At 37.9% G+C, this 26,985-nt stretch overlaps 2 protein-coding genes across 2 annotated transcripts in view; both read left to right on the top strand.

The window, feature by feature from the left end:
• LOC5578723 (MOXD1 homolog 2) overlaps positions 1-26,985 on the top strand; it is a 644,764-nt gene that overhangs the window by 502,002 nt on the left and 115,777 nt on the right. The gene's annotated exons all lie outside the window — the stretch shown is intronic.
• Positions 9,429-10,671, top strand: LOC23687669 (serpin B8). Its single transcript, XM_011494851.2, has 2 exons — positions 9,429-10,415; positions 10,479-10,671. The coding sequence occupies exons 1-2, from the start codon at positions 9,449-9,451 to the stop codon at positions 10,604-10,606; spliced, it is 1,095 nt and encodes a 364-aa protein (XP_011493153.2). The 5' UTR covers positions 9,429-9,448; the 3' UTR covers positions 10,607-10,671.

The following is a 26,985-nucleotide window of genomic DNA, read 5'->3' as shown; positions in this document are numbered from 1 at the left end:
TTTACAGGTGATAGCACCTCTTAGAAAAAAAATTCTAGTTTCACCCATTGGAATTGAAACAAACCGGTAGTCTGCTGCTTGAAATACATATTTTTCCAAGTTCCTGCTTTTCCCAGATTACCCGAATGGGTGAACAGTCTGAGAATAATTAGGCCAAATAGAATAGTGTTAAGTTAGTTGGAAAATCGGTTGGGATTTTTTTTTTCGTATTTTTGTAAATGTCGATCACTTTTCAGAGAATATAGGGAAAGTGTACCAGTTATGGCCATAGTGGTTCCCTATTTGGCTATATGGGACTTTTTGCTAATTTTCACATATTAAATCTTTTTGAAAGCTTAAATATCAAGATATATATTAAATCTAACTACTACAACACACAAAATTTTCAAAATTTGAAGACATTAAAGTATCACGTGTGGCGAAATAGGGAATCACTATGTCCATAACTGATACAAGAAATCTATGGATAATTTCTTGATAGCTGGAAATAGCTGAAGGCTTTTGGAACTGGCTCATGAAAATGTTTAGATTTTTTCTGAACAAATAATTAATGATAAATTCTTGCAAAGGATTTTTTTTCCACACATACCTATGGAAAATTAACCTAAAATTCCTCCACAACTTATACACATTTTTCAACGAATATCCACCATGGTTCTTGTGGAAGTCTTTTTGCAAAATATAGCTTTACCCACCCTTTTTAGAGTTACAAACCAGAATTCCATGACAATTTTTGGATGGAATTTTAAGAACATCTTTTTAGAAGTTATACAAAATTGTTTAATGTAATACTAGACACACGCCTCTACGTTTTCCTTCTACATTTTTCCATTACAACATCGATTAGTTTGGAATTCCGATAGTTTTCTTAAGACCTTCGAGAAAATATAAGGGAATTTCTGAAGTTATTAAAAGCTATTTGTGAATGCCAAGGACTTCTCTGACAAAATAATAACTGTTTAGCAATATATGAAATTTCAAAATTATTCATCAAACAATTATGAATAGTTGCGGTTTCTTGAAGATAATTGAATATAGGGTGTCCCAGAAAGCATGGGCATGACTCTACCATGTATCCATTTCGAGACTAATGCAGATAAAAATCCGATTTTCATATATTTTATTCTTGCGCTTATTAGGAGCAGATTATGAATTTTGAGCGATTTTTCCGCTGCCTGTTTGTTGATGGTGTTACATTTCTGGAAGCTCCTCTTATCAGTTTTGCACAAACTGCGTTATCTAAGCGATTTTGTTGTATAAAATTCTGAAAAATTATATTTGTCATTGGCGATACGATATATGATCAGACTATCACTTATTTTATCGAAAATTATAGACATATGAAATTTCAATAGAAACATGAATCCCGATTTCAGATGTGGTTGATTTTGAAAAGGGTCAAAACCAAGTCCTTGTACATCCCTTAAACATGTAAAAGTCAAAAAAAATTTCGCTTGTCAAATGTATAAATATTTGACATATATAAATTTAAAATTAATTATTTTTATTTATATTCAAAATAATTGAAAAGCTTTCGTGAAATTATCTTGTTAAATGTTTCCCAGGAAAACCAACTAAAATTTTAAACAAAAAATCTTGTGGAGCGTGTTTGGTACAATGTTATTGATCTTACAACATCGAAGCATTTTGATAAAAACATTTATCACTTGTTAAGTTCCACCAAAACACAAAAGTAGGGTCTGTGCTGGCTAGATAAGAATTGATTTTCCGTATTAAATAATTTCAATGTAGAAAAAATATTTAATGAATCAAATTTATCACAGGCTGCATTTAAAATGTCCCAAGAAAAATACAAAAATATAAAAATATTTATTTGTTTGAAACAATATTGCGATTCTCGTCATCAAAGTCGGGCCCATACTTTCTGGGACACCCTATAAAAGTAGAGGATCACAACTCAAGACCACTCCACCTTCTTGAATCCGGTAAAACCTCAAAATGGACACAATTTCAAAAGACAAAACGTCGAATTCCAAAAAGTGTAATCCCAAAACTTCAAAAGGGACTAAACATCGATTTTTTTTTTTCATTTTTTTGAAAGAAAATCATTATTTTACGAAATTTTCGTTCACCTCCCTTTTGTCGACATTTTGGCATTCGACGTTTCGTCTTCCGACGTTTCATCACCCAACCGATGTACAAATCTCTAAACGAACAGCACGCTGAAAACTGAAATTTTTGTGAAACTTGTGGTAGTACCAATCTTGCTAAAAACTTTGGAAAATGTAGATGATCGGCTAAACAAAATAGTGCGTCAATTTTTAAAAGGAATCGTTAATTATATATTAAATTTGATTGTTTTATTCTAGTCGTTTTACTTCCCTCGTTAAGCCAAGCGGCCATTATTCCAAACGGTCTTTATTCCAAAATGCTCTATGCCATATGGGGTACAACGTACAATCGTCACCAACGTTGCGCTGAGGTTGGAAAAAAATCTGCGGGTCTCAGTGGTTGTCAGAGCTGAACTCATTTTTTTTGGAAAAAATATGTTTGGTACTTATAAATTTTCCAATTAATTAACATACTACAGAATAATTATCGATTCTTTAATTTAGGTTCAGCGTATTCCGGACAAAAATTACCCAATTAAAATATGATCAACTCTCATTTCTCATATTCTTTCGGCCATAGTGATCAATTATGCTTGTCCCTCCACGAACTGGGCCTGGTGTTAAATCGAAACATTTCAAGTATGCATGAGAGTGTCGGGAAATGGTGCTAGTTTATCTTCGCGCACTTGCCGCACTCCAATGCAATGCGATGGAGCAACTGAGCTGAGCCTGCAGCTTCTAAAGCACGAATCGGCCCAAATCTGTCCAAACGAACGAAATTAATTACATGCATTATTGAGTAACAACAGTGCAACCTCTCGGAATCAACCACAGACTGTGTCGGCTATCGGGGCCTATGGGAACTGTGGGGAGACTAAGAGGTGGTGTGCGCACGCCAATGTGAATGCGTTCCGTAATCGAGGCCCTCGAACTGTGCGAAGAAAGAAGTTGTTGCACAATTGCTCGCTTGCGTGCAATGTCATTGAGCACGTCTTACCTATGAGGTAGTCTGAACAAGGAGAAGAATCCGCCGAGCGATCGAAGCGCAACGCCTCTTGGACTAGTTGACTGGTATTGATGATTGGATCCCTTTGGGGGTAGGTTGAGTTCGAGTCTGGCTGCACCTGGCTGGATGCATTGGTCTCGCTGACTTGCACTGGTCAGTCGGCTTGCGTTGGGCTTAGTTTAATGAGCTCCAAGGCGACCATCTGCTGGAAATGTCGGAGCGACCGATACTAGACCGTGTTGCTTTGGGGGACGTCAAAATCAATCATCTGCCATTAAGTTAATCCATTTCTGCAAATTATGTTAATGCTGCCGGTGTCCATGAGCACTGTGAGCTAGGTAAATATGAATGACAGATGCGCGATCATATTTACGGCATGGCAGATAAGCGTGAATAAATGAACATGCTACTGCAGAAGCTTTGTAACTTAACGCCTAGAGGAATCTGTTTCTTACTATGGCAGGAAGTTGCAAAGATAAGCAAGTTGATTTTCAGCTTAAACTTGACGGATTGTGCTGTGACCGAATAGTAAATGGAAAAATAATCCATTTACATATCTGTTACAAAAACCATAATTTTTATATCCTTTTCAAACTTCAATCTTACTTTTGAAATTTATTGAATTTGAGAGATTTGAAATCGTGCAATACATTTTTGCTTCATTTTGTATGCTTAAAAACTAAAGGCCTTTTTCTGGAATTGTGTTGGTTTTAATCATAACTATCCGAGCAGAAGAAAATCGTTGCTTAATATTCTATACCAGATAAATTAAGTTTAAATTTGTATCTACAACTATAGTTTGAATTAAATTGAAGTTAGGTAGAACTAAATATTGAAATAATGCTTTTTTTAAGATAACTTTCTTTAATTTATTTTGTAAAAATAAAATCAAACCATGAGTCAAGACAAGACATAAGCCGCAAAATCGTCTATTTAAAACTTTCTTCTCCACCATTCACTAAGCATGTCAAGCGGCCAACCATACACTCTATTGGTCGTCATCCCAATCGCCAATAAATGCTCTCTAATGACGACTAAAGGCACCAATTCAGCCATCATTCATCCGGCCCAAGAAAGGGAAACATCCCGATCCATTCATGACAAACCCTCCGCTAATTCCGCTGCCAATCATAGTGAAATGACAACATAATGCAATCAAAGGTCGCTGGCTGCCTTTTCGCACTTCTTGCTCTGCCCTCTAGGTTGGTTGGCTGTTTGCTCTCGCGTCGCGTTCGTCCATCAGCCAGCTGGATATGGTCTTGGAACCTGCTGACAACATCCCACCGGACGGACGGCAGTCCCATCTCCTTGTCCATGTCGCTCAGGGTGTGCAACTTCATAATAGCCCTCGGTGCACATAATGGCGCAAAATGAATTTCTTCTGGCTCATACGACAAGGCTCGATATAATTTGCGCTCGAGCGATATTAAATGATAGCTATATATTCGTGACAGTGGTTCCCGAACTTTTCAAGTTCTACAAACAACGAAAGGAAGGGCGAATCTCTGAATTCACAACTTCCTTCCAAAAAAGTGCGTTTAAAAACTTTCTCTAAACGTGGCAGAAGTGATATGTATATAGGAAGTTTTTCCGGAATGCGCGCTTTCTTCCAAGGGTGAAATGGATAATGATAATTACATCGAAATGAGCAATCAGTTCGATGATCTAGACAAATTTTCTGAACACCTAATCGAAGCAGTCTCTAGTCCATGCTCTTTGATTTAAGTGAGAATTTGGGGGATTAAGGCAGAAGATTTTGAACTCCATTAGGGCAATCAAGGTTTCCTTCCAAATTGCAAAAAAAGGAGACTGTCGCGATTTGCCGGAAACTCTTAAAGATCGCGAACTTTTTCTGAAACACCTTGAAGAGAAGAAGAAGCACAGTGTTTTTACTAATGATGAAAAAACTGAATGTTTGTTCGAAGTCATCTTCAAAGGTCTCTTAAGTGACTATATGTCACCTGAAGAGATCAAAAATGGAATGAATGATTTACCGTTTTGATTCATATTCAGATCACTTAAGGCCAACAGTGACTTCAAAGGCATCTGATAGGCATAAATTAATATTTGTGAAAAATTTAAATAAAAAATAATAATTTTAAGTCTAACTGTTAGCTGCTGGGTTTGTTCTTAAAATTGTTCATTTAAACTTGTTCAGTATTGTTTTTACGTTAAAGTATGGACCAACGCTTTGAATCAAATGCCGGACATTGTGTTCAGTCTGTCTCATATTCGGAATATGATTATGTTCGGAATTTGAGACAAATCGGTACTAGGATTATCTTTAGTCCAAGTTATCATTATGAAATAGAGAACCCTATCTGGCATTCGTCGGAAATGGCTGTCTCAAAAACATTATTTAGATTACTCTAACAAAAAAGATCTAAATAATATAATGGCTTAAGAAAAAAAAAGCAAAGATTATGTTCGATTTCCGTGTGACATGAGAACATTTCCAGAAACCTGGAGGAGATTTCCAAAACCCCACTCAGTGCCGTCGGTGCCAAAAGTGGGGTCATGGTACAAAACATTGTCGCATGGATGCTAAATGCATGATTTTCGGAGGTTCTTCTCACGCAAGGACATCTGTCCAGTGAAGGAAGATAACGATAAGTTCATATGCACAAATTACGGGGGCAATCGTAAGTCTAATTTTTGGGCTTGCCCTTCGCGTAGGCGGGTCATCGAGGCTCGTGTCAGGCAGATAAACGGTAATGTCCGTTACGATAACGATCGTTTCCGGAATTCCCCTGGTAGAGTATCGAACAATGCTCATTTTTCAGTTAACGATCGCTTGATTAAGAACCATACCCATCAGGAAGATTATAATTACGCTCATCCACAAACTAATTCTAATCCGTCGGGTAGCCGTTCGAATGTTTCAATTTCGAATTCCACCCAAGGAAAATCATTTGCCGATATCGTAGCAGATAATTTGAACTCCTTTCCTATTCGTACTATGAGTACCCATTCCACTTGTTTAAAATCAAATGGAAAAAAACCCTACCGCCCCAGATAACTCCTACTCCACTTCTCGTCTACCGAAAATTCTAATGGGAAATCATCAAATGTACCCACTTCAAGTGATATGTCTGCCTCTGATTTCAATTTTCTAACTGAACATTTGAATCTAATGATTGATGCAATGTTCAAAGCCACCACTTTGACTGAAGCAGTCCAAGTAGGTGTAAAATTTATCAATCACATTGTTATTGAGATACGTTTTTCTAATGGATCCAATAAATAATAATTTGAATATTTTAAATTGGAATGCTCGTTCTTTGAATGGTAAAGAGGGTGAGCTGTTTAATTTTCTTACAGCTAATATCGTGCATATAGCAGTTATAACTGAAAAGTATTTGAAACATGGATCCAAACTCAAAAGAGATCCTAACTCTTTTGTTTATCGTACTGATCGTCTTGATGGGGCATGTGGGGTAGTTGCAATCATCATTCATAGGCGTATAAAACATCTTCTGCTTCCATCATTTGGAACTAAAGTTTTCGAAATTTTAGGTGTTTCTGTTGAAACACAGCTTGCTAAATATACTTTTATAGCTGCCTATTTGCCTTTTCAATGCTCTGGACAGCAAGTTCATTTGCTCTAAACAGACTTGGGGAAATTGACTTGCAATAAGTCGAATAATTTTGTAATCGGTGATTTTAATGCCAAACATCGGTCATGGAATAATTCTCAAAGTAATTCCAACGGCAGAATTTTATTCGATGAGTGCTCTTCAGGATGTTTCTCAATTCAATACCCTGATAGCCCTACATGTTTTTCCTCTTCTAGAAATCCATCTACGATTGACATGGTCTTAATTGACTCAAGTCATCTTTGTAGCCAATGAGTTACTCATGCTGATTTGATTCTGATCATGTTCCTGTTACGTTTCAAATATCACATGAAGCGATTCTCAATCTTTCAATTATTTTCGAGCCGACTGGAATATAAATGAAACATAAATTGACTCTAATTTTGATGTTTACATTTCTTTACAAACTAAACTTGATATTGACAATGCTCTTGAAACTTTAACAAATTCCATTGTTGAAGCCCGGAGCATTTCAATTCCAAAATGTGAAGTAAAATTTGAATCCGTGATTATAGACGATGATCTTAAACTCTTGATCCGCCTTAAATACGTGAGGAGAAGGCAATTTCAACGCACTCGCGATCCTGCTATGAAAATTATATGGCAGGATTTTCAGAAAAGAAATCCATAAACGTTTTGCACAATTAAGAAACAAAAATCTTGAAAATAAGATTCCTCAATTGGACCCTGGCTCTAAGCCCTTTTGGAAATTATCTAAAATTTTGAAAAAAACCTCAGAAGCCAATTATTACAAATTATTACTAACTAAGTGCAAAAAAGCTCAAAAACTTGCTATGCAGTTTGAAAGCGCGCATAACTTTAATTTAGGACTTACTAGTCCAATAGAAAATCAAGTTACTCATGACTTCAAAAATATTCTCAATCAAGAGAACGTTTTCGAACATTCCTGGGAGACTGATTTGGAAGAAGTGAGAACTATTATTAAAAAAAATCAAAAATATGAAGGCTCTTGGCGATGATTGAATTTTCTACATTCTCATCAAGAAACTTCCAGAAAGTAGCTTATCAATGTCAGTTGATGTATCAATTTTAAAAACAGACAAAAATCCTGCAGAAGCTTCTAGCTATCGTCCAATCAGTTTGCTTTCCTGCATCAGTAAACTTTTTGAAAAGGTCATTTTGAATAGAATGATGGTCCACATCAATGGAAATTAAATTTTTGCCAATGAACAGTTCGGATACCGCCATGGGAATTTGACCACTCATCAACTTTTGCGTGTAACAAATTTGATCCGTTCCACCAAATCTGAAGGCTATTCTACTGGTCTTGCTCTTCTAGACATAGAAAAGCATTCGACAGTTTTTGACATGAAGGCTTGATCCATTTTTCAACATACATTGTTAGAATAATTCAAAGTTATCTGTCAAATCGTACACTTCACGTTAATTATCAGAACTCCAGGTCTGAAAGACTTCCTGTAAGAGTTTGTGTTCCTCAAGGCAGCATTTTAGGACCAATAATATACAATGTTTTCACATCTGACTTACTTGAGTTACCTCAGGGATGTCAAAAAAATTTGTTTGCGGATGACATAGCCCTCTCCGCCAAAGGACGAAGCCTGCTTGTCATCTGTAATAGGTTGCAAAAAAGTTTGGACATATCTTCTTCATACTTGCAAAAATTGAAACTTTCTCCTGTTGCTTCTAAAACTCAATTTATAATATTCCCACATAAACCAAAAGCTCAAAAAAAATTGATCAATTGAAGTTATGTAACAAGGGTTCGTACTAGATAAAAAAAAATAAAGTTGGGAAACCCTGGTCCCGAAGTCTGTCAGCCACTAGCGTCGGAACCGGTTACGATGGAACGCAAATAGTTGGCAGGGCGAAGGGAATTTACTGCACACTGTGTGCGAATATGTTCAGTGAGCTTTTCGCTGCAAGGGCACTTTTTCTTACCATGACACATACAGTCGGCCGTCATCAGCAGCAGACGACGACGAAGCCGACGTATGATGGGCCAAGGATGCCTAGAAGGCATTTTTAGGTCTTCGTCATCGTCATCATCATTATCTTGGTATAGAGAGATGCACGAGAAGAGCTGATAGTAGACAAAAGCGACAACCTTTTCAGTTGTTGCATCACTGCGAAATGATTTCATGTGTGTCTGTGTGCTGAAATGCCTTCAGGAATGAAGAGGTCCCATTTTGTTTTTGTCGGCAACTTACCAGATCTTCTGGTGAAGCGATTCCAGAGCTCCAGGGAAAACTTCCTCTTCAATGAACTGATTGTGTTGATGATGCCTCAAGTGCTAAGCAATTGACACCTAGGATGAATGATTTCTGCAGTGTTATTGGGATTCTCTTTTTTCCTATAAATTTACGTTTTAAATAAAACCAGCCACTTCTCTAGTAATGTGGATTTGACTCTCGGACATATCAATAATCTGAGAAAAATTCAAACAAAATGTGAATCTTAGTTACAGCTCAGATTATTTGTGATTTATTTTCCGGCGGGGGATACAACACGACCCCCTTCTCTGGCTGCACCCAAGCCTCAACTTTGTTTAAGAACAAACTTACAATTACGAATTCAAGGTTTACGCGTAAGTTTATTATATCATGACTATTGTTCTCAATAGACACTTTAAAATGTATCAATTTAGAATCGTTTATCACTTTAAAACGACACATTGAATTTAATAAGCCGGATAGGCTTAACGGACACGCAATCCATTTCACACATTTCCAACCAACCGAATGCACAATAAAGACAATCATAATCTCGCGATTCAACTTTAGTTCGTCTTAGCAATGGAAGCACACTGGAAGTCTCTGATACTGTTACTCGTTTTCCGTCTGATTGTTGGGACCGATCAGGGAAACAACTTTACCCTCAACCTCTTCAAAGAAGTCTACAATCTAGAAAGCGATAGAAATTTCGTACTGTCACCGCCCATCATCCGTGCCACATTGCTGTTTCTATATCTAACAGCGAACTGGAATGCAGCCTTGGAGATGCATCAAGCTTTACAGCTCCCACCGGATAAATCGGAAGTCCTCGTTGAGCTGAAAGATTACCTCGTGAAGTCCATCGACGATCGAGCCCAACTACCAGTCAGTTCTCAAATCTACCGTGATCCGAGTGAATTAAGTGATACCCTGCTAGAACTACTCGATGGATATATGAAACCCGAAGTATCACTTTTGTCCTACAGCGAAGATCCCGGCACTGTGATCTCAATGTCGCTCAAATCCACATATATGCCCAACTACAACCTTCTAATATCGACGGCCTTCAACCTTTCGGCAAACTGGAGAAACCAGTTCAACCCCAAAGCCGGAAGATCCGGCATGTTTAAATTTTCCAACGGCTACCACCAAGTGAGCTTTATGAAGAAACCTGCACGCTTCGGCATACTCAAATTAGAACAGCTGACCGCCCTGGAAGTGCCCTACGATTCGGACCTTTCGATGATCTTCCTACTACCGAACGACGAAGACGTTCCCTTGTCCTCTCTAGTGAAAGACTTCGATCTGCAAACCTACCGGACCATCGACTCACGTTTGCGGCAACGATTCGTGGAGGTGGCAATTCCACGGTTTGCGATAGACAGTAACGTTCCACTTGGGATGAGTTTGGCCCGGATGGGAATGGTATCCAGCTTTCTGGCGAACGCGTTCGATTTCTACCGGTACCGAGGTAGCGGATTGGGTCCTATGGATCATGTGGGGTCGATTCGAGTGCTAGAGGGAGGAACGGTGGAGGTTGAAGAGGCTCGTAAGTTCGACGTTGATAGTTAGGCGAGTCAGATGTCTAAGAATTTTATTGTTTTCATTTCAGTGGAAGACACTGTGCCACCTGCATTGCTTCCGTCTTTTCGAGCGGACAGGCCATTCTTATTTTTGGTTCGTAACACTACATCGAAGGACATTCTTGTGATTGGACACCATTCTAACTTCAATGGTTGAAGCTTTTGGATGAAAGATTATTATGTAACTTTAAGAACCTTCGATAATAAAATACCGTAACATAAGACTCTTTGATTGGCCTGAATCAGTTGTTTTTATACAAACTGTTTTGAACTTGTGATTATAGAGAGTTGTTATCCGCTTGATATTTTGCTGATACAGTATGTGTACCTACTGTATAAAAAATGGAGATCCACCAACTTCATCCAAAACGTTCACTTTTTGTTGGGTTTTTAACTTGATACAAAAAGATTTAAGTTTATCTGACTCTGACTCTGTAATGTGATCATACCGAGTCTGAGTAATAAACTGTATATTGTCCAATGTAATGGACAGCCGTTTTGTGGTTTAAGAGCTTTATCAATCTTAAATTCAAAAAATAAAAATGATTCCTTATAAGTTTGTTGAGATACTGAACGGTTTGAGGTCGTCCACAGGGGTTTTCAACAATTCTCAATACATAGTTCTGAATGTTTTTCTATGAGTATATTTGAAGCGATTCAAAGAAATCCACAAGGATTGTAAGGACTTACCAAGGGTTCTTGGCGAAATAAAAAAATGGTTTGAACTGTAGTAAGGAGTTCCCAAAGATATTAGACAACAAAAGGAGTTTTCGGAGGATTTTGTTATGATTCTAATGTGTGCCTGATAGTTTCCAAACAATTCCTCTAAGTTCTGAGAATTTTTGAAGGCCTCATACAGTTGGTTATTTCTGTGATTCTCATGGTAGTGTCAGGATTTTGCAGGAAATTTCGATATGTTTCCAGTTGCTCTGAAGAAGGTTCAAATAGTTCAATGATGTTTTACAATTTTTTCCATAATTTCTGAAGGGATTTTTTAAGGTTTACAATGGGTTTCTTGTGGTCTTTAGGTGGTTTTCAAAAGGGTTTAAGCGATTTATTTTCTTTCTATTTGTTTTTAACCCCCCTTTTAGCAGCCTCATTTTCCCCCCACAAAAAATATTTGAATTGCAATAACTTTTTTGTATCTCGATATTTTTACACCATTTTTTGAAATGTTCTAAAAACTATTCTATTTTGAAATTTGTTCCGATTTCGTTCATCAATTATCTGGATTAGGAGTTAATCCAAAATTCATTGGGGGACTTATGCGTAGCCATAATATGCGAATATGTATCTCAGGCTACAGATTTTTCTTATGTTCAATTATGTTAAGTTTACAATGCTTTAACGAGAGTTAACTGTGAAAAAAAATAAACAAATTTGTACAACCGGTTTTGAGTATTTGTTTTTGAAATAACAAAAACATCAATCGTAATTTTAAGATTTCTTGCAGATTTCCAAGTCGATTGATTTTTTTCAATGAAGGTGCTTGTTGCCTAATTTTGTATAGTCCAATGTTTTTTGATAAATTGACTTAAAATAAAATGATGGCAAAGATTATTTTATACAGGAAGTGTTGGTCTCCCAAAAAATATTGAAATATATTCAAAACTAGATGACCAATGTTCAACATCGACTTATAAACTCAAATCGTTACAGACTTCCAAAAGTGGAAGAATTTTTTGAGAACTTGTGAAAAAATAGTGCAAAAATATTAAGAAACAAAAAAATATAACGATATGATTTTTTTTGTGAAAAATGGAGCTGCTGATAGTGGGTTTAGAGATAATTCAGTGTTTTTCTAAAGGTTTGGTAAAGAGTTTTCTAAAATAATCGTTGGGTTCTTTTTTAGGAATGAATAGGCATGGAAAACAAACATTGAATTTTAGTGGATATCAAAAAGATATTGGAAGGAAAGCAGAAGTCTGCGATACCTCGAGAAAATTATGAAGCAATATTAGCGTGTTTTCCCTTACATTTTTCGGTAAAAAGTGTTGAAAGTACAATCGTCTCTCCATAACTCGATATTCTATAACTCGATGGATGTTTCAGTCCCTTCAAATTTCCATAATATGAGCTTTCCATAAGTCGATATTTTCATAACTAGATATCTCCAGTAGTCGAAGTCAGGTGAGAGGTAAATTGCTCTCCATAACTCGATATCTATAACAAAATATACACATAAATGTTCTGATTGTCACTTAAAACTAATGAGATTTTCAAAGCATTTCGAAAATACTGTCATTATAATAATATTGCTTTTGTACAGAAGTACAGAACGTAGGGAAAGTGTACCAGTTATGGCTATAGTGGTTCCCTATTTGGCCATATGTGTTTTCTCAAAAACTTTCACATTTTGAATATTTTTGAATGTTTCAAAATCAAGATTCATTTTATATCAAACTACTAAAACGCACAGAATAATAAAAAAAATGAAAATGTCCATAACTAGTACATCTACCCTATTTTAAATGCAAAAAATTGTCCCTTAAATTTTTGGGATTTTTTTGTGTCGGTATAATAAGTAACTCGATAATTCTATAAGTTGATGGTTCCTTGAATATCGAGTTATGGAGAGTCGGCTGTATAATATTACCAGCCTCTAGTCAAATTACTCAATTTTTTTGAGAAATCTTTGAGAAAGACCCTCAATGAATTTCTAAAGAAATCTTATTTCTTGTATGGATTTTATTCCCTTGTACAACTTCCCCCAATCTTAACGAATCTACGAGAGTTTTCAGAAAAAAAATCCCGAAGCATTTTTAGATAAATTTCTGAAGAAATTGGAATGGAGATTCACTTGCATATATTCCTGAATGATTTTATATAGCTATTCCTCCATTCCTGGTAGTGTTCAAATTGGTAATTTCTCCCAAGCCTGAAATAATTATTCTAAAATATTTTTTTCCACCAATATCTACAGAAGTTCTCTCAAAAACTCCTCCACAATTTTCTACCAGTATTGCTTAAGTAATTCTTACAGTCATTCTTTTAGTATCTTACCCTTCTTATTTCGAAGAAAAACTTCAAATTGTGTTAAAACCTCTAACTGCAATTTTTTTAATGATGCATAAAGAGTTTTCATTCAAGCTGGAGCTCGCCAGAATTCCCGATTACCGGGAAATAATTTTTATATATCCCGAGAAATTTAATTTTAATGATAGAATTAATTTTAATGATAGAATGTCAAATGTTATGTCAAATAAACCAATGTCCTCACTGAATCTGAATGTATCTTATACTTTAATATTTATCTTAGATTCGTCATAAAAATATTAAACAAAATTCATGGCTTCTCGACGATATTCGTTTGAATGAAAAAATTGGCTATTCCATGAATACCCGACAAGTGGATTACAATAAAATAGTTTCACAATTATTTCAAGATATAAAACAAATTACGAATTTTGTTTAATTTTTGATACAATGACTTTGAGTTGATGGGGTAAATGATAAAATAATCAAAACAAAATCAGTTATAATTTATTGGATGACATCAACAGACAAAACAGGTCCCAATGATGTATAACTTATGTATATCTTATTCTAGTTTAACAAATATAAAGCAGTTACGAACAAAATCACAATTAACGATGAAAATACAACAACATAAAAACAACATTATTCGTCAAGAAATGAAAGAAACACGGTTTTAAACTTTCTCCGGATCGTTTGTCGGGAAAGGTGAAAGTCGAAAACAGAAGCGACCCTGTTAAACACTCGTTTGATGCCAATGTATGCGCTCTGTTGTCCAAAGTTTGTTCTCCGGAAAGGAAGTCGTAGCATCGTATTGTTTCGTAATACTCTTGGGCGGACATCCAAATCGAGTGACTGCAGAAGTACAGGACAGTTGATTCTCCCCTGCAATGTGTCTGCTACAACCATAGCTCGTGCGATATCCCTACGTAGCTGAAGAGTCTCAAGATCAATTAGTTGGCACCGACTTCTGTAACTCGGCAACCGAAGTGGATCTCGCCATGGAAGTTGACGAAGAGCAAAGCGAATAAAGCGGTGCTGTATTGATTCAATCCTGTCAGAGCCGTTCTGGTAGTAGGGATTCCAAACTACACTGCAGTATTCAAGTGTTGATCGAACCAGCGAGCAGTACAGCGATTTCAGACAATATACGCTAGTAAAATCTTTGGCAACGCGAAATATGAAGCCCAATGTCCTCGATGCCTTCGCAACTACGTACGCCACATGATGCTTAAAAGTGAGTTGTGGGTCAAGAATCACTCCAAGATCTTTCACACTATCAACGCGCTGAATCACAGTGTTGAAGAGTTCGTACCGGAAAACTACAGGTCTACGAATACGGACAAAAGAAATCACAGAACATTTTCCGGGATTAACGGTCATTCGATTCAGGGTGCACCAGCTGGCAAATGCATGAAGATCCTGCTGAAGGCACATTGCGTCGTAGTCCGAATGAATTCGTCGATAGATCTTTAAATCATCTGCGAAGGATAACCGAGGCCCCTTGAGAGTGTAATGAACATCGTTGAAATATATCAAAAATATTAACGGTCCCAAGTGGCTGCCTTGAGGAATTCCGGATGTAGCTAGAAATTCATTGGATTGAAAACCTTCAATGGTAACCGTCAGTTTACGTCCAATGAGGTACGAATGGAGCCAGCGTAGCATGTTGCCGCTAATGCCGAACCTTTCCAATTTAGCCGTTGCGATAGCGTGGTTAATCTTATCGAAAGCGGCTGTCAAGTCGGTATAGATAGCGTCCGTTTGCGCTCCCTCTGCGAAACTGTCAGCAATGTGCGACGTTAGGCGTATTAGGTTGGTGGCCGTCGATCTACCCGAGATGAATCCGTGTTGATCGTCGCTTAGGTGATTCTTACAATGTGTCATCAGTGGGTCCATTACCACGAGCTCGAACAGTTTGGAGATGGCACACAAAGACGAAATCCCTCGATAATTATTGACGTCTTTGCGTTCGCCCTTTTTATGCACGGGAAACATGGAAGCATTTTTCCATAATGACGGAAAGACTCCGCTAATAAGGGATAAATTAAACACCTGTCGAATAGGAACGAGCAAGCTATCAATATGCCTCTTCAGGAAAGCAGAAGGAATGCCATCCGGACCAGCTTTCATCGTCGATTTCAATTGAGAGGCGGCTCGGGAAATCATGTCATCGTCGACGGTGAGTGTAGCCCACGAATCGTTGACCAACGGAACGTTGCTGGCGGCTTGAGTAACGAGTACCTCAGGAATTACTTCATCACAAAAAGTGCTAGAAAACTTTTGAGCGAAGAGTTGACAAACGCTTTGAGGCTCTGAAGCGACATCTCCATTTAAAAACAAAGTTGGAGGCAGACCAGACACTTTTCTCTGCTCATTCACGTACCTCCAAAAAGATTTCGGTTTTGCTGTAAGGTCTCGTTGAACTTGTTGCTGATAACGATTGAAGCAATGCCGACTTGTTCTCTTATAGGCGGCATTTAACTTAACATATTGCTCGCGCATCCGCGGAGTAGGGTTTTTGGTGTAGCGTCTTAATGCGGTTCTCTTAGCAGTTTTCATCGTGCGAAGCTCCCTGGTTTGCCATGGCAAACCCTTGCTGGCAAGAGTTTTTTTGGGAACATGCCTCTCGATCACGTGTTCGAGAATGTGAGCAAGAGTCGAAGCAGCATTGTCCACGTCACGAGTGTCGAGAACTTCTGTCCATTCAACGGCGGCGAGGAATTCCAGAATGCCTTCATGGTCAGCTTTTGCGAAGTCATACGTCACTTGGGCGATTGATTCACGTGTACTATAATGCTGGACGATCAGCTTGAGAACCAGAGGAGGATGGTGGTTGACTTGCTTAACCAATGATGAGGGCGCATTGGATATGGGCGGAGCGACATCTTGAGCACTGACGAAGCAAAGATCGAGGCTTCGGAGATTCTCATTGGTTACGTGGTTGATCTGTCGAAGAGTTGCTGTACTGTAGCCATCGAGAAGTCGGCTGTTTTAAATTTGTTTCAATTGAACACAATTTGTTATAAGAATCTAAGAGAAATTGTTTATAAATGAGCGCCTTTAGTCATGTGAAGAGAATAACAGGTTTTGTTACAATTCAGTTATAGAAAATAACAATATGAGTTATATTTTTTTGTGTGATTTAAAACATAATGTGTTACATTTTTGTATAAATTATACATATTTTGTTTCAATTTTGTTAAATGTTATTTTTTTTTTTAACGCAAGTCAACAGTTGATTCTTACCACTTTTCTATATTTTCAGTGCTTTATTTTGTAAACTGAAAACGATCCGATTTTTTTGAACTTATAGTTCACGTATGAAATAAATTAAAGGTAAAGATAACTGAAAATTTATTCCATTTTTTTTCTTTTCAATTAAAAGCTGTTTTTGTTTCTGATATGTACTAATAAATCAATGACTATAAAATTATCCAAGCGCGTTAAACAGCTACTAAAAGAGAGTATAATTCTGATAGTGAAACAAAAAAGCAAAATAATATACATTCAGCTCTCCTATTAGACGCTACCACCCACTTTACACCCACCGCAATTCCTCACTTTACGTCCATTTAATTCAGGTCAAATGCTGTAGGTGACGAGTTCATGGTCAGTGATGGAAAGTGGCGAACATGTCTGCTAAACTGGAACAAAAACAAAACCAAACGCTCCCGAGCGCCAGAGCGCTGGTTTACTCGCATTTGTCGTGCTCCCGAGTAACCGAAGCTAAAAGTGATTCGCGAATGTGTTCGGAGCCATTCAGAGTCATATTGTGCTTTTGGGAAAAAATCTGCTTTTTCTCCGAGATTTATGGTTTCCAAGGATTTTAGACTACAAACTAGTAGTTTACTGTCGATTTGATGGTTGTACAATTAATTTGTCTGTCAAACCTATAATAAATCACACCTTGCTCGGTTACTCGCGAGTATACGTTCCCGAGCTTGTTGCTACTTCTTTTGACATGTTCTCCCAAGCAGACGGGTGCAGACTTACTCACACCTAGCCAGTTCGTGAGAATGTGATGTGCGTTGGTACACACTCGTGAGCTGCTTCGTGATGCGAACTGTTCCACCACTGTTCATGGTTCATAGCCTCATTCATCAACAGAAAATCAGCTTCAGCCCACTGAAAACTACTGCTTCTTTGCCACAAAATTTCCTTCCGAAATGCCTCAGAAAGTTCAGTCAAAGACTTTTCTACAACTATTTTAAAATATTGATTCGTATCTGTGAAGATATTTCATATGATTCTCTGATGTTTCATATTATTTTTTTGTAGGACTTTTATCGGTTTTTTTCTGGGATTTCTACCGAAATTTTTCCAAATATATTTAATAATTAAGTCTCTCAGAATCCAACAGTTCTTTGTGAAAACAACCCAGACTTCTAAAGCATTTTTCTAGGAGGAGCTTTCACTAAACTGCCTGCAAAAATTGCTAAAAGTATTTTTAAGGATTTTCTTGGAATTTCTACAGGTTAAAATATTCGTGAACTTGTCATGAAAATTAATAAGTCATCTTTGCAGCAATAAACAAAATTGACCAAGGCAATTCTCAGGAGATTCCTTCAGTACTTCATTTATAAATTATAGTTAATTCTCCCTTGTGCGATAACCCGTATCTTGATATCGAGCCAGAATAGTAAATATTGGTCCCTTAGATCGCAGTTGCACTGGTTTTGTGTTCTGTAACTCGATACCTCCCTAACTCGATGTTTCCTTCAATATCGAGTAAGGGAGAGTTGACTGTATCTCAAAAACACGTTTTAGTATTCTAACGCGCTGGAATTTCTACAGTGCTTCAGAGATGTGGCAATAATTTCGTCAGAAATTTATCAAGACAATTGATAAGGGATCCATCACGCAGAACTTCCAAATAGTTCTACAAGTTTTCTTTAAAAAAAAATTACTCAAATTCTTCTGAAGATTCTTCCAAATGTCATTATCAATTTTTTCAGGTTTACTTTAATTTTTTCCAGGGATTCCATTAGAAGTTTGTCCGGAAATGTATCTTTGAACTTGTTCCTGAATTTTTCCTGACTTTTCCGAAGATATATCTCTAAAGGAATCATTTTACAACTTTCTTCAGGAATCCATTTAAAATTGGAAAATATTTCAATTCTACCATACCAAATTACACTGCTGAATACCATTTTGTCTCAAGCACCAATATATCGCTATTTCCTGTTGAAAATGCATTGTTTACCGATATCAGACATCTTGAATGCCAGTTTGCCAACTTGTTTGGCGATACACATAATTCAAACTTCAACTTAAACTTGGGTCACTTAGTCAAGTCGGGTAAAAAAGGGCTATTTTTTGGGACACGCCAAGTTGTCTGTATTTATTTGCAATGGCAATTATTTTAATTTGCATAAAACATTAAGATCTGATATTCAATATTATAAATGAAGAGGTAAACACCGTTTAGAATGTACTGGATGTGGCCACTCGGGCTTAATGCACTAAAACAAACGGCTTTAGATTTGTTGGATTCTAAAACGTTTTAATTCGCTAACAGTAGAGATTAAACATAATTATTTACTGAAATACGTTCCCATGGGCTTGACACATATGTTTAGATACAAATTGGCCCCTTTGTCATAAATTTGAGGCATCCTGGGGACCCAAAACGGTTATTTCAAGGGTCAAACAAATGCAGGACACAAGGTTATCCAATTCAATCGTTTCTCAAAAGGTTTACGCTGATGCGTTTTTCTTGAAATTCCTTGACATAGTGGCCACATTATAGCCGATGCAGGAAATTATCCGTAACTTGAAATTTGCCAACCTCCAGAGGCAGAGAAGTACATCACCCTTTTCAACCGACCTGACCCAGTAACCCACTCGAACAATTCTGGGCAAATGAACATGTATGCCAGTATACTGACAAAAAATAATTTAAATCCGTTAAGTACGCGTTGAGCGGTGAGAGTTTTAGTAATTTTTCTTTCACTCAGGCATTCTTTTTCTTCTTTCTGGCGTTACATCCCCACTGGGACTGAGCCTGCTTCTCAGCTGAGTGTTCTTATGAACACTTCCACAGTTGTTAACTGAGAGCTTACTATGCCAATGACCATTTTTGCATGTGTATATCGTGTGACAGGTACGAAGATACTCTATGCGCGGGGAAGTCGAGAAAATTTCCAATACGAAAAGATCCTCGACGGGTGGGATTCGAACCCACGACCCTCAGCTTGATCTTGCTGAATAGCTGCGCTACGGCTATCTGGGCCCCTCACTCAGACCTATACGGGTTTAAAAATTTCCAATTTAGACTGATAATTCCGCTTGACATTTTGAATTTGAATTACTTGTAAAACCCAAAAATTTTAATATAATAACTGGACCAAAACGATCGGAATAATGAAAACTAAAGACTGCTGTTTCAATAACATAACCTCAATCGAAGCTCATCCAATGTTTTTAAGAGTGATGCTTTAGGAATGTGCGATAAAAGCAAGTGAGACATACAACTAAAAAGCACAAGGAAAGTGTCAGGCCTGGGATGGAACCCATGCCCTTCTACTTATGAAGCAGAAGCGGTAGTCATTAGACCACCAACTCTGTCTGTCTCAAATCCACCCTTTCTATTTATCCAGAGATAATTCTAGAAATTCAATAAAGTATTTCTACATGGATATCAACAAGAATTTTCTCAGAAATTACTTATATGATTCTTTAAATCTTTTCTAAAAGAAATTATCAATAATATGCCATCTAGGATTTTTCCAGCAGTACCAAAAAATCCTCCACATATTCCTGCTAAAAACCCGGCAGATATTTCTCCAAATGCCACTGCTATTTTTCGGCAAGTTTTTTTTTAAGTGCTCCATTGGGTGTTGTTCCAGTAATTCCTGTATGGATGTTTATTTTAATATTTTCTGGAATCCATTCTGGGTTTTCAGCAAAATATTCTTCAATGATTCCTTCTATATTTTCTTCAAGATTTCCGTCAGGAATTTCTTTCGAGAAATTCAAATCAGGATTTGTTCAGTTGCTACTATATTTAACAAATTCTGTCAATTTATTATATAAGAAACTTTCTTTAGCTTGAGCTCCCTCTCAATATTTTTTTGGAATAATTGCATGTATTTCTGCCATAATTTTTCACAAAACATATCCTGAGTTTCGACATAAGTTTGCTAATTTAAGTGTAAGCACAAAATTCACGTGAACAAGATTTACAGATAAGACTAGCACACAATTTCTCGCAATCATTTTCGCACTCGCTGTAAGTGCTACAACTGCTCCCGCTAATGCCAGAAAACGACTTCTGCTTTGCTGATTGCACCAACTCTTATCCTACGCTTGAATAATCCCACCTTCCCAACTACCCCCAACCCTATTCGCCCATCCAACAACAATCCTGTCTATCTATCTGTCTGTCTGTCTGGCTAGAAAACCGTCAGCAGCAGGGTTCGTCATCAGTAGCTCATTACCGCCACAAAGCTCCAAACTCCAACCGCAGCACATTTTGACGCTCTTTGGGGCGCTCCAGAAGACGTCAAACTCAAAACGTCCATAGCCGTACCGAGAGAGAGAGAGCGGCGTTAATTATTAGACTTCATTATTTCCAATTCCATCCATCAATGTGCACGGATAGAGGAGCTGAGGCATGTTCCTGGCTCTTGGTGTCGGGAACTTTTGGGCGCTACTACAGCTCTAAGGGGTATGCGATATGTACTTTTTTCGTTCAAAAAACAAACTGAAGAAACGAAACATGAAAATTTTAATATTCTCAAAGAATACCCAGGGGCTCCTAAAGCGATTTTAAGGGTCTGCAAAGCATTCCGAAGAGTTTCCATTGGGTTCTTAAAATTACTTTTCAAAATTGGCGAGCATCTTTAGAGTTTCAGAAGTTCAAATGGAAGTTCGGGGGAGTTTAGATAGAAGTTCAAGGAATTATAATTGGGAATTATGAAATTCGGAGTAGTTTGCCGTTCGAATTGATGGCATTCTGAGTAATGTGATTCAGGATAATGGTGTAGAATCGTTTAGTTTCGAATAACTGTAGATTGTTTCAGTGTTGTGAAAAACTCAATTTCTCACAACTCACGCTTGAGATTTTTCATGCGTGAGTTGTCAATCATGCAACTCAGCAGTCAAAAAATCATGGATGAGTTGGCTCACCTTTTTAACTCATTGTCTCGTATTTCCACAGTTTACTAGCACACGCAATAATTTCTTGTTAGTCTGGTAAAATTATGTTAATCCTTTCTAACGTAAACAACAACATTCGGGTTTCACGAGTTTTTGCCGGGTTTTGCGACTGAATCATTTTTTACGGTTTGAGTTGATTGAGTTTTTTATTTTTTTTTTTTTTTTATATTGAAACAAAACAAAACATTACATATACAAACATAAACCTTAATCTAACTGGCTCATTCGGCGACAATTAGCACCATCACAAAGCCGTGCTTCATAAAATATTTATTGATTATGGAAAAAGTAGTAAGTTTAGAAAACGAGTGGAATATTAGAATAGATTATAACAGCGTTGATCATTTGATCAATATGAGAATCAAATCTTTTGTTCAATAGTTTGAAGAAACTCGTTCACATATTTCAAATACGGTATGTTCCGGGATCCTAGCAGGTCTCGAATCGGCAATCCAATAGGCAAGTTGTTCCTCGATAGACTGTTGATAAGCGTATTTCTTATAGCAGTATGACGTTCGCAGGACCAAACTATGTGGTCTATGTCTTCGTAGTCTTTTTCGCACGAGCATTTGTTTTCCTGTAGAATATTAATACGAAAAAGATGTGATTTGCATCCGTAATGGTTGGAGATAATGCGAGACATGTTTCGTATAAAATTTCTAGTTACGGGAAGATTGTCGAACCATGGCTTGAACGAAACTGATGGAAAAATAGAGAAGCACCATCTTCCTAATTGATCTTCACTCCAAGATTTTTGCCAGTCTAAACGTATTTTTTCTTTAATTTGTGCGAAATACTCCGATGCTTGGATTTCTCTCTGGTATAACGGTCCATTTGAAGCGCCTTCTTTTGCAAGTGCATCAGCTTCTTCATTTCCATGTATGGAACTGTGTGCTGGAACCCACAAAAATATGATTGTGTACCCTATGCGAGATAGTTTGTAGACAAATTCTTTGATTTTCAAAATAAAAAGGGACGCCCTACTATCAAAACGATTAGTACCGAGTGCGCTTAACGCACTCATACTATCTGAACAAATGAAGTACCTAGAAGGCGCATTCTGCTGAATCAGCTGACAACAGTGAAAAATCGCTAGTACTTCGGATAAGAACACCGAACATGGCTGGTTCAAACTGAACGAATATCCTTTTTGATTATGGTAAATTCCAAAACCGGCTTTGATTCCTGATTTAGAACCATCCGAATAGAAGACTTGAACATTTTTCACGTTTTTTAGCTTGACTCGTAGCGCAGAGGCCGCGACTTTAGGCATCAACCAATCGGGTGTATCACGTACCATTGCATGTAAAGATGTATCAACGTTTAGAGGAAAAGTGTGAATTTCGATCGCGTAATCAAAATACTTATGTGAAGGCGTTTTGTCCATGTCCATAGCAATAGCATATCTATATGATGCGAGCATTTTGCTTGAAGGATTTATTTCAAACAATTTGTCAAGAACACGTTCAACTTCATTTTTACTTTCGAAACTTTGGATAACAAATCGACAACCTAATTCAAAAAATCTAAGCGGAAGCGGAGGGACTCCGGCTAGAACTTCTAACGACTGGACATGAGTTGATTGCATCAAGCCTAGAGAAATTCTGATACAGCGGTTCTGAAGTCTACACAACTTCAACATGTGAGTCTTTGCAGCTTGGTCGAAAACAAAGCTACCGTACTCAAGTACAGATAATATTGTAGTCTTATAAAGTGTCAACAGAAGTTTAGGATGGGCACCCCACCAAGTTCCCGTTATGGTTCTTAGAAAATTAACCCGTTTTTGACATTTTTTCACTATGTAATGGATATGCATCTTCCAGGTCATTTTAGGATCAAACCAGACGCCGAGATATTTAGATTCAAACACTAGCTTCACTTCTGTGTCGTACAGGAAAACTTTTATGCTTGTTGGTGAACGTTTTCGTGAAAATATCATTATTTCCGTTTTGTCGTTTGAAAACGAGAAACCGTGCGAATCACCCCAGAGAATTAAATTATCTATAGTTTGCTGAAGTGAGGTTTGCATGACTATCTTATCCTTCCCAGCTACCCAAATGACACTATCATCGGCGTACTGCACGAGAAAGCATTTATCTGCTAAACAATCGTCCATGTCATTTGTGTATACGTTGAACAGAAACGGGCTCAAGCATGATCCCTGCGGCAAACCATAGAAGCTATCTCTTGATGTTTTGAAGACGTTGTTCAAATAAAATGACAATTTCTTTTTTGAGAGAAGATTGAGCAAAAAATTTGAAATCAGCGAAGAAACCCCAAGAAAATGCAATTTGGAACAAAGCTTGTCGATCAGTACCGAATCATAAGCGCCAGAAATGTCGAGGAAGACCGCGGCTAATTCTTCTTTCTTATTGAACGCAATTTGAACGTTTGTTGCTAGAAGAGCAAGGCAGTCTCGGGTTCCTCTACCACGCCGAAATCCATATTGAGTTTTAGAGAGTACACCTGATTTTTCTAACAAAGGTTCTAAGCGATTCAAAATCATTTTCTCCAGTAATTTCCTTGGACATGGCAACAAACAAATCGGGCGATAAGAATCTTCGGAAGATGGATCTTTGCTAGGCTTCAGAATTCCAACAACTTTGACTTCACGCCATTCATCTGGGCACACATTATAGGCAACGAATTTGTTGAATAAATCAAGTAAGAATGTCTTCGCTATCAACGGCAGTTTTCGTAAAACGGTGAACTTTATACCATCTAATCCAGGGCAAGTATTGTTCGATGATCCTAGTGCAAACTCAAATTCTTCAATCGTAAACGGCGCGGCAGTCGTATCTACAGAAGTTCCAGTGTCAATCGCACTGATGTATTCCTTTTCAGGTGCGACAAAATCGGGGCAAATTTTTTGAGCAAAACGTGACACCCATTCTTCTGAGTAACTGTCTACAGAAGAAGAGCAGTAGCTACTATTTCTAAGCTTACGAGCAGTCGACCACAATGTTGCTAAGGCAGTATCTTTATCTAAGTTTTCAACAAAAGACTTCCAATATCCACGCTTTTTCTTTTTCGTAATTCTTACAAATAGAGCTTCCAACCGTTTATACTCGATAAAATCTTCTCTGTAACCAGTTCGACGAAATGTTTTAAACATTCTAGATTTGGCCTGCAAAGCGTTAGTACATTCTTCGTCCCACCATATTGTAGGAGATCTTTTGAATGTGTGTACAGTTGGAACTGGCTTCGTTTGAGAGTTACGGAGCGCGTTAGTTATGCCTCGAGCAAATCTACTATAAGTTTCATTGAGATTTCTATTATCTTGGGTCTTATTAATCAATTCAGTGACTTTGAGCGAGAATGTTTGCCAATCAACGTGTTTTGCTAAATCATACAATGAGCACCGATCCTGTAGTACCTGCCCTGATTTACAGTATTTGATTACGATAGGTAGATGATCACTACCAAACGGATCATTTACGACTTCCCACGTGCAATTTAGAGCGATTGAGGATGAACATAGTGAAAGATCCAAACAAGATGGGTTATTTGATTGAAGATTGATACGAGTGCCAGTGCCGTCATTCAAAATGCTGAAGCGAAAATCGTCGATTATGTCCAAAATAATCTTTGACCTACCATCATCTCTTAACGATCCCCACGCAACTCCATGGGCGTTAAAATCGCCCAGGATTATGCATGGTTGCGGTACAGAATTAATAATTTGTCTCATTGATTCTGCACTGAAACTGCAATTCGGAGGAATATAGACAGATAGAACGGAGCATGTAAAATCTTTCACTTTGATTGAGCAAACGACGACTTCGATTGGACAAGGGGTGGTAACAGGGAGGGAATGAAACTCAATACCGTGACGAACGCCGATTAAAACTCCACCGTACGGCTCAGAACGATCTTTACGAAGAATATGATAACCAGGAATATTCAAGAAATTAGCCTCAGTCAACCATGTCTCACAAATGCAAAATACGTCAACTTCGTACTCAGCTAACAAAGCATTTAAGCCAGGTAGCCTTCGGATGATACTTCTAGCATTCCACTGAAGAAACGATAACGCGCGCTGAGTATTATTACACTCCATTCCTACAGCGGAAGAATTCGAGGAGTGGCGAGAGGAGGGGCAGAAGAGATTTAAGAGCTTCCCAGATCTTCGATAATACCGGGGCAACAGATTCCACAAGCTTACACCATGTTGGGTTGACGCCAAACAGACCACACAATGACTTCAAAATTTCCGAAACAGAGTCGACAACAACCTCAGGCTGGTCAATCTTCTTGAACCCTGGGATATCTTTTGTGGGTTGCAGAGGTGGAAAATGTTTTGACGACGAAGCGAAACCTTCCGCTTGTTCAGACGACGTGGATTTACTATTTGTCGCCACAGAGTTAACCTTACGCTTTCTCGGTGGTCTGTAACTGCAATGCGCTTGAGTTTGAAAGTCATTCTCAAATGAACCGGACGCACAATCGTTTTCGAGCGGGGTGAACATATTTGACGTAGGGAATGGATCGTTTACTGCTTTTAACAATTCAGCACAACTAGCCTTACTGCGAGCAATTAGTTTGTTCCTAACCTGTTTCTTCACTTCTTGGTATGCTTTGCACGTTGTGAGAGAATCATGGCTGCCTTTGCAAAGAATACATGTGTTTGTATTCCTGGGGCACTTGGAGGACTCGTGATCTTGACCACATTTAACGCACTTTACCTTGTTGGAGCAATATTTATCTGTATGACCAAACATGTTGCAGCGACTGCAGAGCATGACTTTGGGAGTGTAAACACGAACCGGAATGAAAACGTTGCTGACATTCACGAAATCTGGAATCATAGTTCCAGCAAATGTGATTCTCAATGCATTCGAGTGAACTCTGTTAGATTTATCAGCGTTCATCATGGTGAGCCGTTCACAGTCCAAAACAGGCACGGAAGGGAGGGCCCTATTACGGAACCTGCCTTCACCGAGCTGCATGACTTCCTCAGGCGTGAGTACTTCGTCATAAATGACGCCATCGACTTCGACATCTTCACATGGTATGTACACCCTGTAAACACCCTCAAAGCGATCCATTTTAACGATTTCGTTGGCCTCCTCTCGTTTTGAGAGAACGACTCTAACCTTGAACTCATTAATCTTCTTCAATTCTTTGATAGAGGTGAACTTACTGTACAATTCAGACGAGATTAACAAAACTTTGAGCGGAATGGCAATCTTTCGAAAATAGACTATGAAAGGGCCCTTTGCGCCTACCGGATATTCCCGGATTCTAGGCGACCTTGATTGTGGTTCAGATTTCTCAGTGCCATCATCTTCCCCGTCTCCGTCCATTGCAAAAATGGAGGAGCGGAATTTAGCAAATAGTTCTAATAAAAAAGGCTCTCTGTTGTCTCGGCAAATCAACTATGGATCGAACAATACT

Source organism: Aedes aegypti, chromosome 3, assembly GCF_002204515.2.
Source record: "Aedes aegypti strain LVP_AGWG chromosome 3, AaegL5.0 Primary Assembly, whole genome shotgun sequence".
Lineage (NCBI taxonomy): Eukaryota > Metazoa > Arthropoda > Insecta > Diptera > Culicidae > Aedes > Aedes aegypti.
The sequence above is the reverse complement of the archived record's forward strand: the minus strand, read 5'-3'. Positions and strand labels throughout refer to the sequence as shown.